General features: G+C 39.2%; 2 protein-coding genes across 4 annotated transcripts in view; one reads left to right on the plus strand and one right to left on the minus strand.

The window, feature by feature from the left end:
- tpcn1 (two pore segment channel 1) overlaps window positions 1-4,796 on the minus strand; it is a 16,953-nt gene extending 12,157 nt beyond the window's left edge. Inside the window, exons 1-2 of one of the 2 annotated variants that reach the window (XM_033619543.2) lie at window positions 4,100-4,796; window positions 439-575 (exon numbers count right to left, since the gene is read on the minus strand). In XM_033619543.2, the coding sequence (XP_033475434.2) occupies window positions 439-575; window positions 4,100-4,190 (228 nt within the window). In that variant the 5' untranslated portion in view covers window positions 4,191-4,796. Of the gene's footprint in view, window positions 1-438; window positions 576-754; window positions 2,276-4,099 lie in introns of those variants that run through there. The other variant, XM_033619542.2, reaches the window with a different exon arrangement.
- On the plus strand, window positions 2,296-9,836 carry drc10 (dynein regulatory complex subunit 10). 2 transcript variants are annotated; one of them, XM_078170757.1, is made up of 5 exons: window positions 2,296-2,748; window positions 8,074-8,716; window positions 8,864-9,085; window positions 9,183-9,254; window positions 9,554-9,836. In XM_078170757.1, exons 1-5 carry the CDS (start codon window positions 2,576-2,578, stop codon window positions 9,833-9,835), a joined length of 1,392 nt encoding a protein of 463 aa, XP_078026883.1. In that variant the 5' UTR covers window positions 2,296-2,575; the 3' UTR covers window position 9,836. The 2 variants fall into 2 exon arrangements, with proteins under 2 accessions (XP_078026883.1, XP_033475438.2); XM_033619547.2 differs by lacking the exon at window positions 2,296-2,748 and adding an exon at window positions 7,492-7,578.
- Window positions 9,837-12,106: the final 2,270 nt, after the last annotated feature.

Consider the following 12,106-nt stretch of genomic DNA (forward strand, 5'->3'; position numbering starts at 1 on the left):
GAGGGAAGTTTATCACAGTTTATTAACACATACTACCCCATGTTGTTACAATACAAAGCTAGTTGAAAATCAGCCAAATACACAATGCGTTTTGGTAAGAAAAAATTAATGTAGAATAAAAAATACAAACACCTTTAACATCATTACACAAGAACTGTGCAACTAAGTGCTCTTGTATTATCAATAAGCAGATAACGACTGATTATCAACCAATAAATTCCATATGTGCATCATTTTCTTGTATCATATCTGATTTATTACTTCCAGTAGCTGTTCATGACGTAAATATAGACCCACTGAAAGAGCACAAAGTTTAACCACCTACAGGTAATTATACAGTGTAGAGGGTGTAATAAAAACCATCATATGACCATGTTAACTCAGCTGCCCTGTACGCTCAGTAACTAACACATGCCACAATCCATTGTCTGTGAGTACCTGCAGGTAGATGGCTGCCTCTTGGTAGTTCATCTCCCAGCTCTGCCGTAAGGACACATTTTGGACTCTGTGGTTTTGTGGTCCAGGTGTTGAGATCACAGCGTTGTTCACTATGTCATAATTACCTCCTCCTCCATCTGGAAGAAAACATGCAGGTGTCAATGTATTAATACAGCCCATATGTGGAAAAGAACAACTTACTGCTGTCCGTTTAATTTCCACTTTTATCTATACGTATACGAGTCAAACACACACACACACACACACACACACACACACACACACCCACACCATACATAGAGGGGTATGGGCCTACCAGTGCAGTCTAGTTCTAACTGTAAGGCATAGGAGGAGATCACAACCGGACTCCCGTTGTGAATCGGATCTTCATGGGATCCAGCTGCCTGTACACATATGCACTCCATTGATCAGTTTGGATTTTGTGTGCTCCAGCTGTGGGAATGAATCAAGATCCCTGACGTCCACAGCACAAGTGTGTGTATGTGTGAGTGAGTCATTCACAGTGTGCTGGTCTTGCTCCAGCATCCACACACATCTGGAGGTACAGACGGCCAAACATTCCACTCTGGCCTGATGCAAACTCCAGAAACACAGTCCGGATGCGAGTCCTTACAGATCCAGGAATATTCAGGCCAAGCTCGGGGATCAAAGTGACACTGGAGACAGAACACCATTCAAAACTATTTGCAATGCTTAAGAAGCTCAGCGCTTCTTTGACAGTCAATTGTTTATTTTGGCAAAAAAGCGTCTCTAATGGTCACCCTGATGGGAGATACTGTGACCAGTGACAGTGACTTAAACACTTGCACACATTAGCCTCCTGCCTTTGCCGAGGAGTTTGAACTTTAAACCCAGTCAGTGAGAAAGTGCCGTGTTTGCACTGATGTCACATCGTCTATTACTTCTCCTTCCTGCCACAGACAGGATACAGACATGAGACCAATAAAATTAAATCCCATCACTACAAGACGGAGAGTGACTAACTTCAAAAGACAGGGACAACATCTAGATATCTAATAACACTAAGAATGCAGTATACCATTATAGGACATACTACAGAGTTAGGTAATAACTTTCTTTTAAATGACACAGATGGTGCAGGTTTAAGAAAAAAGTACTTTCCTCAAAATGAACTTAAAAGTACAACTGATAAAGATGAAATCCAGATTAACTCTCAAGTCAAGTATTCTCTAATAACCTGGTATTACGGTTTCAAGCAGGACCCTTCATAAATGTAAATCACAGTTTTTGTCTTGAATAAGTAGTCCCTCTATGTGTTTTTCAGCAGCTGCATAGTTGAGCATATCTGGGCGCTCTTCCCACGTACTGTACATCACATGGTTCTGCTTCAGGCTGACTCCTCGGAATAAAATGCAGTGGAGACCATATGAGTCTCTGAGACGCAGTCACACACTGTTCCTGTCCACCGTGACAGCAGCAGATTGAGCTGAAGGGTGAAGATCAAATTCCAGTCCAGCGGCAGCCTGGCTGTTATCCTGACAGGAGTACGCTCTGTGTCTGCCGTGCGCCACTCCAACCCCTCATTTGTTTCAGCACAATAACATGTTCAGAGCTCCCACTCAAAAACACAGTGGGGTCAGGCTCACAGAAACATAAACAGGCTCAGCACCCATGACCGTTTCTCACAGGACGAATAAAATCTGCTTTTGAAGTGATCTGAAGGGTCCTGACCACCAGCAGCAAAACTGGACTCCACACTTCAATCCAAGCATGTGATTCGTCACTGAGGTGATACAATGCAGCCTTCTTTCCCAGTGTCCAGGTTCAAACTCCCTGTCTTTCCAGAAAGTCCCAACAGTAATCAGCAAGAACAGTGTGATACTTCCTCCTTGTCTACCACTCCCAAATATCCTGAGGGAAAAAAACTCCTCTTCTCTTCCTGTTCACCTCCAGAGCCAGAGAAAATGACCCTGTACTCTCACACACTCAGACACACGTACACACGGGCTGCAGACATTCACACACACAACACACACATGCGGCCCATGAGCAGCAGGGAGGGGCTGAGGGGTGCACTGGTCTGCTGAGGCAGCAGTTTCTCAGACGGGTCATTTTGTAGCTTATATGTGAGGGATACAAAGGCAGCAGGATTACTATGTTGAGTGGATGCATGGATAACCATAGGTTCTGTGCACACACACACGTGATCTCAGAGCCTGGTGGACAATCTCTGCTCTCCATTAAAGCAGTGTGGCCTGGACGTGCAGCATGTATGCAGCTGACTGTCAACAACATTCAGTGGCTTCAGACTGCGCATACGCACATCTGGTAAGTAGAAGAGCATTAACTTAATATCACAAAATATACGGCTGTAATAATATATACAAACGCTCTATGGAATTTTCTATAATAACACTGTACAATACTATAAATATTTATTTAAAGCAATACATCATGGAGCCACAAACGGATGATCACTACTCGTGTAAGAAAAACTTAAAAAACAAACCTTTCTGTGAGCTACAGCATGACTTAATGAGAATTTACATCTCTGTCTTCCTGTGCACTGAATCAACCAGGCTACATTCAGTTTCCAGTGTATTTGGTACTCCTAAGCTGTTTTAAGGAAGTGCTGATTCAATTTAATTCAATTGTAGGGGCTGTAGTTGGCTGTGATGCTGAATATAATATCTTGTCCACCTCATTTACAAGGGCGCAGGTTTCATTTCAACATTTGAGGGTCACGTATGAAAGAAAATTGGAAAATGTGAAAAGAGAGAGAAAATAATTGGAAAATATGAAAGTAGGGGCCCTTTGTCCGAAAATTCTGAGCATCAAACACTTAATTTCCTGTATACTGGTGAATTTTTATGCACCAAATTTGTGCCTTGTCTGCATCACTTGTCTGGTGTAAATGTCTTTAATTTTGCCAAAGTAAATGTCCTCTGCTACTTTCATGTATTTATTGAGGGGTACAAATGCACATGTTCTAAATACTAAGGTGAAAAAGGTTAGAAACACCTATCAGAAGAACACAATGCAACAACAGCACCACAAACTACATCCTCTAATTTGACTTTAACATATTTAACACATTTATTGCAAGGCTGTTAAAGAGGAACTACGCCCATTTTCAAAATTCATACATGTTACTCCTGTGGTCTAAGACAGTCCAAATATGAGTAAACATGATCAACCTTTCTCCCAAATCCAAAACTAGAGTGCTAAAACTCAAACTTGTGATGTCATCAAGTAAAAAGTCTGGAGCTGCTACAATGAATTGAGAAAGATGTTATAGATGACACTGATAGCACCCAGGGGACTGATCTGTGTATTTGTACTTGACTTTGTACTTGATGACATCAAAGGGTTTGAGACTTACTTCTCTGGTTTCAAGCTTTGACAGAGAGTAGCTTATATTTATAAATACATATTGAACTTTCCTAGGCCATGGAAATAACATATTGGATTTCTTAATTTAGGTGGTGTTACCCAGACTGCATTAGCTTGAGTTATATTCAACTGTGTGTATTTGCTCACGTGGATTTTTGCTTTAATTGTACAGAGCACAAACTTCTTGTGTTTATCTGAATGCTTCAATGCATAGGCCTAGACATACATGCACAGTTTCCATAACTCCATTATGGCTGAGTGTGAATATGTGACAGCATGAACTTACTTTCGTCTCCTCTCTCAGTCTCCTCGTTGAGCAGACCGCTATTTGCTTCGTCCCAGGTTAAGATGAGAGGCACATCGTCGTCAGACTCCATACTACTACTGACAGATAAACAGGCTGCAACCAGCCTTGATTAGCTAACGTTCAATTACACTTAATCCTAGCTACACACTTGCTAAATAAGTCCGCGGATTGTTCCGCAAACCGTGAGACAACTGCACATCTTCGGTGCTCGCAGTTAACGCCAGTTGTTAGCAAACAAACCGAGTACTTTTGGTGCTGCGCTAACTGAGATGAGATGAGCGCTAACTACGAGGTTAAATGTCTCCTGTGAGACATGCAAACAGGAACTAGCGGCTTTCTAGTTGTGCGTAGCGGTCGGGGCCTGTCGGTTGTAGACTTGGTCTTTGTCCTGTCACAGACGGCATCTGTCACCGAAATCAACTGGTTCACTGTCAGTCAGGCTAACAGGCTGAGACTGTCCCTCCGTGTCCATCTGTGTCCATCACGGCATCTTCACCGCACACAAGGCTCTCCGCTGGATAACAGATGTTGTGCGTGCTCTGATAACATTTAACCAACAACCAAGAACATCAGTTCTCTATCTAGATTAACATTTGTGTAAGCAACAGTGCCTGATACTTGATAACGGTACTACAAAAGCTCTGCAGAATACAGCTGCATCAACAAACATTTGCGACACTGGAGCGACTGACGGCAGGCCGAGTAACGGTGACAGATTTTCAAAATAAAAGCACATGTTCAAGTTAATGCTGTAGTGTAAAACTCATTAATTGAAGGCTGTCTCGTTTATTGTTTATTTATATTTGTATACTTATGAAATATTTAAATGAATTAGTAACTTTTCCATCTATCTATCTATCTATCTATCTATCTATCTATCTACAGTCAGGTCCATAATTATTTGGACAATGATACAGTTGTCATCATTTTGGCTCTGTACACCACCACAATGGGTTTTAAATGAAACAATGAATACCTGCTTAAAGTGCAGACTCTCAGCTTTCATTTAAGGCTTTTTTCAAAAATGTAGTATGAACCATGTAGGAATGACAACCATTTCTTCACACAGTCCCCCAACTTTAAGGGCTCATAAATATTTGGACAAACTAACATAATCATCAATTAAACAGTCAGTTTTAATACTTGGTTGCAAATCCTTTACAGTCAATGACTGCCTGAAGTGTTGGACACATAGGCATCACCAGATGCTGGGTTTCTTCCCTGGTGATGCTCTGCCAGCCCTTTACTGCAGCCGTCTGCACTTCCTGCTTGTGTTTTGGGTGTTTTGCCCTCAGTTTTGGCTTCAGCAAGAGAAACGCATGCTCAATTGGATTCAGGTCAGATGATATGACTTGACCATTACAGAACATTCCACTTCTTTGCCTTAAAAATGTCTTTGGTTGCTTTTGCAATATGCTTCAGGTCAATGTCCATCTGCACTGTGAAGCATCGTCCAATGAGTTTTGAAGCATTTGGTTGAATCTGAGCAGATAATGTAGCCCCAAACACTTCAGCTTTCATCCTGCTGCTCTTGTAAGCAAGACAAGACTTCACTAGAATAAATACAGAGGGTTTATCACAAGATGTAAACCATTGGTTAGCCTTAAAAATGGAAGGCCAGATTAGAGTTTGTCAAAAACCATCTAAAAAGCCTGTACAGTTGTGGAACAGCATACTATGGACAGATAAAACAAAGATCAACTACCAGAATGATGGGAAGACAAGAGAAGGAAGAAGGGAAGGAATTGCTCATGATCCAAAGCACAACACCTCATCAGTGAAGCATGGTGGAGGTACTGTTATGTCATGGCCATGTATGGCTGCCAGTGGAACTGGTTCTCTTGTATTTATTGATGATGTGACTGCTGACAAGAGCAGCAGGATGAAAGCTGAAGTGTTTGGGGCTACATCATCTGCTCAGATTCAACCAAATGCTTCAAAACTCATTGGACAATGCTTCACAGTGCAGTTGGACAATGACCTGAAGCATATTGCAAAAGCAACCAAAGACATTTTTAAGGCAAAGAAGTGGAATGTTCTGTAATGGCCAAGTCATATCATCTGACCTGAATCCAATTGAGCATGTGTTTCTCTTGCTGAAGCCAAAACTGAGGGCAAAACACCCAAAACACAAGCAGGAAGTGCAGACGGCTGCAGTAAAGGGCTGGCAGAGCATCACCAGGGAAGAAACCCAGCATCTGATGATGTCTATGGGTCCAACACTTCAGGTAGTCATTGACTGTAAAGGATTTGCAACCAAGTATTAAAACTGACTGTTTAATTGATGATTATGTTAGTTTGTCCAAATACTTATGAGCCCTTAAAGTTGGGGGACTGTGTGAAGAAATGGTTGTCATTCCTACATGGTTCATACTACATTTTTGAAAAAAGCCTTAAATGAAAGCTGAGAGTCTGCACTTTAAGCAGGTATTCATTGTTTCATTTAAAACCCATTGTGGTGGTGTACAGAGCCAAAATGATGACAACTGTATCATTGTCCAAATAATTATGGACCTGACTGTATCTGCATTATGTGATACTGTCACCCGCTCACACTACAGTTTGGCAAAATAGGAATGATTGGCTAAGTATTAAAATAGGAAATATCACACCATTTGACGCATACCAAAGTCTTATTTACAAAAATAATCTCATCAGCTGTTCAACATCATCATAATCATGGGTAAAAATTACATTTATTCATGTATTCATTTATTCATGTATGTATTCATTCACTAACTTGGTTAAGAAATAAAATAAAGATTTTTTTCTTCTTCACAAATATCAGTTTATACATAATCTCTCAAGACAGATTCTGCAATCTACATTGTAGAAGAATTTTTTTTTTTTTTTTAAATTTATTTATTTATTTATTTATTTTACCGATGGATTAGTCTCGCCACCAGACAATCAGACTTGTGAGTCTACCGATGAATTTCCAGATTGACTTATACAAGAATGCAAAAAGTCTGTCAAACTATGCCACAGTTTCTGGTATTTTGACCAAGATGAAAGGTTTGTAGAGTGTTTATTCACTGGGTTGGCTCTGCTGTCATATGGGTTTAGTGTGTGAATTGTTGAAGGGGTCTTATAAATACATTTATTTTCACCAGTACATGTATGATTGTTTTATTTATAATATTAATTAAATAAATTTCTAATTTTTAATTATTGTAAATATACCCTTACCGTTTTTATTTATTTATTTTTTATCTCTTTTTGTGCGTTTATTGTTTGGGAATAATGCAAGTTCAATATTCCTACGAGAATTTGTAATGTTCAATTGTTGTAAATAAAGTTTAAAAAAAAAAAAGACTGTCGCCCGCTGTGGTGGTCTCTTAGCAACGGAGTCAAAGAACAAAAACACTATCTTCTGCTTGACAACCCACGAGTCGATACGCTAACTTAAAAGTATAAAAATATAACTTAGGCCTACACCTAAACCAATACAAGCTAAAGTAAGTAGATCTACTGCCATCCTCCTAAAAAATCTAGAAACCAATTTAATAAACTGTAAGAATAAAAAAAAACTAAGCAACTTAGTGTAATGACTTATGTTGTCTAGTTAATTTAACACATGCGAACTGCTAATGCTCACTTAATTAACATTACATAACCTAGCGTTGACTGCTAACACTGTCATGGATAGTTAACTAACTAATGACCAATGTAGTTAATGTGCCAATGTATAGTTACCAGAGTTGTGAAATGTAGATGCTAATGCTATGGACCAATGACCTGAGGCTAACATTAGCCTGTATTACATAGTTTTACTTTTTCAGGCTATAGTGGTTCATGAAAAGGCACCTAGAAGCATTTGTATGAAACTAAACTACAAGGCATACTGGAAACCGAGTAAAGTATGAGGATATTGTAAGAGAAACACTGTATGTTAAAGTAAACATTTGACAACACTAATTTTCTGTTATGGTAATTGTGTTCTTACCATCCAGTGTCAGTATGTCTACAAAGGGAGCAACACTGCTGGCAAAGACTCAATCAAAAGACGCTCTACAGAACCATGAGCTGTCACTGAAGAAGCTGCTCTCTCCTGAGGCTCAACGCATCTCAAACATATTGGAAAACTGCATCAGACAAGCTGAGATTGCAGCCACTCTGCCTGCTGTCCTTCTAAACAGTACGTCCAGTGTTATGGATAAGGAGCTGACTAGGGCGCTTGAAAAGCACCGAATATTAAGTGAAAGACTGGAGACACTAGTAGGTCTCAAGCAGGAGTCAGATGGGGAACAGGGAGAGGGAGTTGGGGAAGCAAGGGTGAGATTAAAAGCTCAGCTTCATAGGGACATCAAGAACTCTGTCAGGGATCTGCTCAGGCTTTTCCGAGACTATCCAGATGCAATTTCTGGCCTGAGGTCAGAGCCAGGTGTGGAAGTAGGGGAGGGTGAGGTCATACTAATTAGAGGGCTTGAGAAGTTTCACAGCCATGTGGTGGAAAAGTTGCTGACCAGTACGCAAAAAGAGGTGCTACAGCTGATTTCCCACGAGCAGGTGTCTTCATTCCCTGCCCAGGATCTGGCACACGTGATTTTACTGGAAGAAGAAGGCACTGCAGCCATAAAGAAAATAGATGCAGAGGTGAGGCACTAAATAGGATGTTGAAAAAGAGACCCTCACTTACAAGAGTCCAGTTTCCCTTATAATTAGAAGCAGCCAGAAAAAAACAAGGATTTGAAATTTAAGCCAATATATCTCACCTCTCCTTTTTTTCTGTTTGTATCCCAGATTTCTCAGACAAATGCTGAAATCGAAAAATTGCAGAGTGCTCTGAGAGAGAATAACAGACAAGAAGCGGATATATCACTTCTTGCTGACAAGCAGTGCCAGGCACATATCAAGTCAGCGAAGATGAAGCACGCCAGTATACAACAGGAGATCGATCAACTGAACAGTCAGCTCAACAGTTTGACCCTTGAAGACGGGCAGGCAGAGAGAGTAATCCAAGAGGTAAGTTTAATGTATCTAACATTTCACAGTAAATGTACCAACACATTTAAGTTTCATTAAAACCCATATCACTGTTGCTGTTTTTTTCCCTTGGCAGGAAATTGAAAAGGTGGTGACAGAAATTGAATACTTGCTCCAGACTTTTGACAGTAAAATACAAGAAGTCCAGGTACAAACTCAGACAAACACAAAATGCCAAAAAGTATTAGTAAAATTAGTACAAGTAATTAATACAATTTTAAAGTCAAAAAGATTACATTATAAAGTCATAGTTATAGCTGAAACAAGAAAATTTGCCATTTTTGTTTGATTAAACAACTGTAATGATGAATCAGTTATCAAAGTAGTTGCCAATTATTTCTTATTTGTCTTCACTACTTTTAACTATCCACTACCGTCTCTGTCTCTCTCTCTCTTCTCCATCCTTTCACCCCTCAACACCATTACTGCCACCATCACCTGTCTCAGGCCAACCTGGAGTCAAATGAAATGGAGCAGGAAAGGGAGATGGAGGAGCTGAGGGAGCTGGAGAAACCCTTCACTGTCCTAGAAGTGGAGCACAACCAGATCCAGGAGAAGCGTCGTCTGGCAGAGGAGAAGAGGAGGGAGGAGATGGTGGAGCTGGAGCTCAAGACCAAAGCTGCTATTTTGGCCCAAGCCTGGTGGAGAGGCTACAGTACTCGAAAAGCCTTAAAGAACAAGGGCAAAAGCAAGAAGGCCAAAAAAGGCAAAGGCAAAAAGACTAAATAAACCATTGACTGGTTTCACTGTCTGTTGAGTATAAATGTTTTTAGATGTTTTATTTGCTAATTAAAAGGAGCCTGTTGTGCAAATACCATTATACTCCATATTCAGTGTGTTTTATCATTTGTACGTTTTTTTAAATAAAGTATTTTATTAAATATTTGGATACTGCAACAGAACAAAACTAAATGTTGAAATGGCAGCAGGTGATAAAACATTTTTTTATTAATGAACATCCACACAAATGTTCAGTGGTTTAAAGGTCTTGACATCTCTGTGAAATGTGAGCTTTGTTGCACATGTTTTGGGTGAACACCTTTATCATCTTATTAGTAAGGGTAGGGTGGGTACTGTATAGGCAGGTATACTGTGGTTTGCCATCTCTTTTTATGGCTACTGACAGTATATCCATCTAACGGCCAAAATGGCTGTTGGAATATATGGGACAGTATCTCCACTTCCTCCTGGTAGCCTACCCGTCTACCTAGTAGCACATTTTCAGCACAGCTCTCCTCATCTTTCATCTGAAAACAGGTCTCATCAGCTAAAATAGGTTACTCCAGGTCAGATTCAGGGTGTACCAGTTGTTGTTTTCCTGTATGCCCACAGGGTGGCAGTATAGGACCTTTTGTTCTGAATGATCTATTATCTACATTACATTTCATTCATACAGACAAGAGGAGCCGGGACTGAAGAACAGACAGTAAGTTATCTCATATTACTTCTTGATAGACAGTAGCCTATTTATTCAGTTAAAACAAGTCGACTTAAAATGTAGACTATCTACAGCCAGAACCATTTAAGAACTTACAATCAAGGCATGTTTGTTACGAGAGGCTGACTGACTGTTTCCAAAACCCTGGATGAGCTGTCTCTACAGACACACAAAATACTACAGGACACTACAACAACAGCCTATATAAAACATTCAGAGCAAAAAGCTGTGATAATTCAGGATGTATAATATCCAATCAACAGCAGAGCTACTCAGCAGTCAGACATTTGAATTGCTTTACTAATTTTAATGTTGGTTTACACGCAGACTAGTAGAGGCATTCAGTTTCCTGAGCATATATTGTGCTGCTGTATCAAGTAAGAAAAATGAACAAAAACATGATGAAAATGTATAGTATGTTGTTGCAGTAGTTAGTCACTTGATATAATCCTGACTCAGCCCTTTGACGTAAATGTGTACCAGAGCCATGGTCATGAGCTATATAATCCAGTATGGAGCTATGATGTTAGGACTTTAGCTAACAGTTATTAGTTTATTCATGCCTTGAGACATGCACGGGCAGTATCTTTGATGAACTGACTCGAAAAGTTGCTTGGCAATTAATTTTCCAACAGTGTAGCCCACTAATTGATTAATCAACGTTTCAGTTATGATTGGTTTATTGTAAGAGATTTGTTTATTAGATTAAATTAAAATGAAGATCTTGTTTTTAAAGTTTTGGTGTGGCTTTGATTTTTGTTTTCTATATAAAGACACACTTAGATATATGTGTTTAGGTAGTCTTCTTTCCCCTGAATTGTGTTGTATTTCTTTGTTTTTATTGGACAGTTGTTCACTGATTGGTCAGTTTTTCTGCTCAGTGTCTGCTGAATTAGGTCATGTTAGTTTAATTTACTTTTGGTATTGTTAGGCTATATACAAATACAAATGAAAATTAGACAGTACAACAATAGTTCGTAAATAGTACATCCCATCAAACAATTTCAAAAAGCCAACAAGCGACTAGAAAGCAAGAACTGAAAACTAAACAAACAAGCAAAAAGAAAAACCGAATAGATAAAATGAATATTTCAGAACATAGGCTAATAAAAACATAAGAAAAATAAGATTAATGTTACAGGTCGTAAACATACTATCTTACTGTAAGAATTGGATAAATGTGCATAAGTCTAGTATATACTTTTTTTTGTTTGTTTGTTAAGGGGATGCCCTGCGGATTCTTTATCTGTCCTGACATTTCTTTTTCAACGTTTGCGCTATTACTTTTTTCTTTCCTTTAAAAAAAGAATCTGAGCTTTATGTAGTTTTATATGTGAAAAAAAATCAGAATTCTAGTTGTTGATTCATTTTCTGATAATGGCCCAAACCTTTCAGTTCTCATAGAGTTTGGCTCAGATAAAATAAAAATAAAAATAAAAATTGAAACTGAAATTGACATTAGAATTAAAACTAAAATTAAAATGTTTTGAAAGTAGTTTCTCTTTACACTGAAATGGCGGACTGTGCCTTTAAAAGTTCCTGGTTTGTGTTACCATGGAAAC

The sequence above is a fragment of the Epinephelus lanceolatus genome, chromosome 9 (assembly GCF_041903045.1).
Source record: "Epinephelus lanceolatus isolate andai-2023 chromosome 9, ASM4190304v1, whole genome shotgun sequence".
NCBI classification, from domain to species: Eukaryota; Metazoa; Chordata; class Actinopteri; order Perciformes; family Serranidae; genus Epinephelus; species Epinephelus lanceolatus.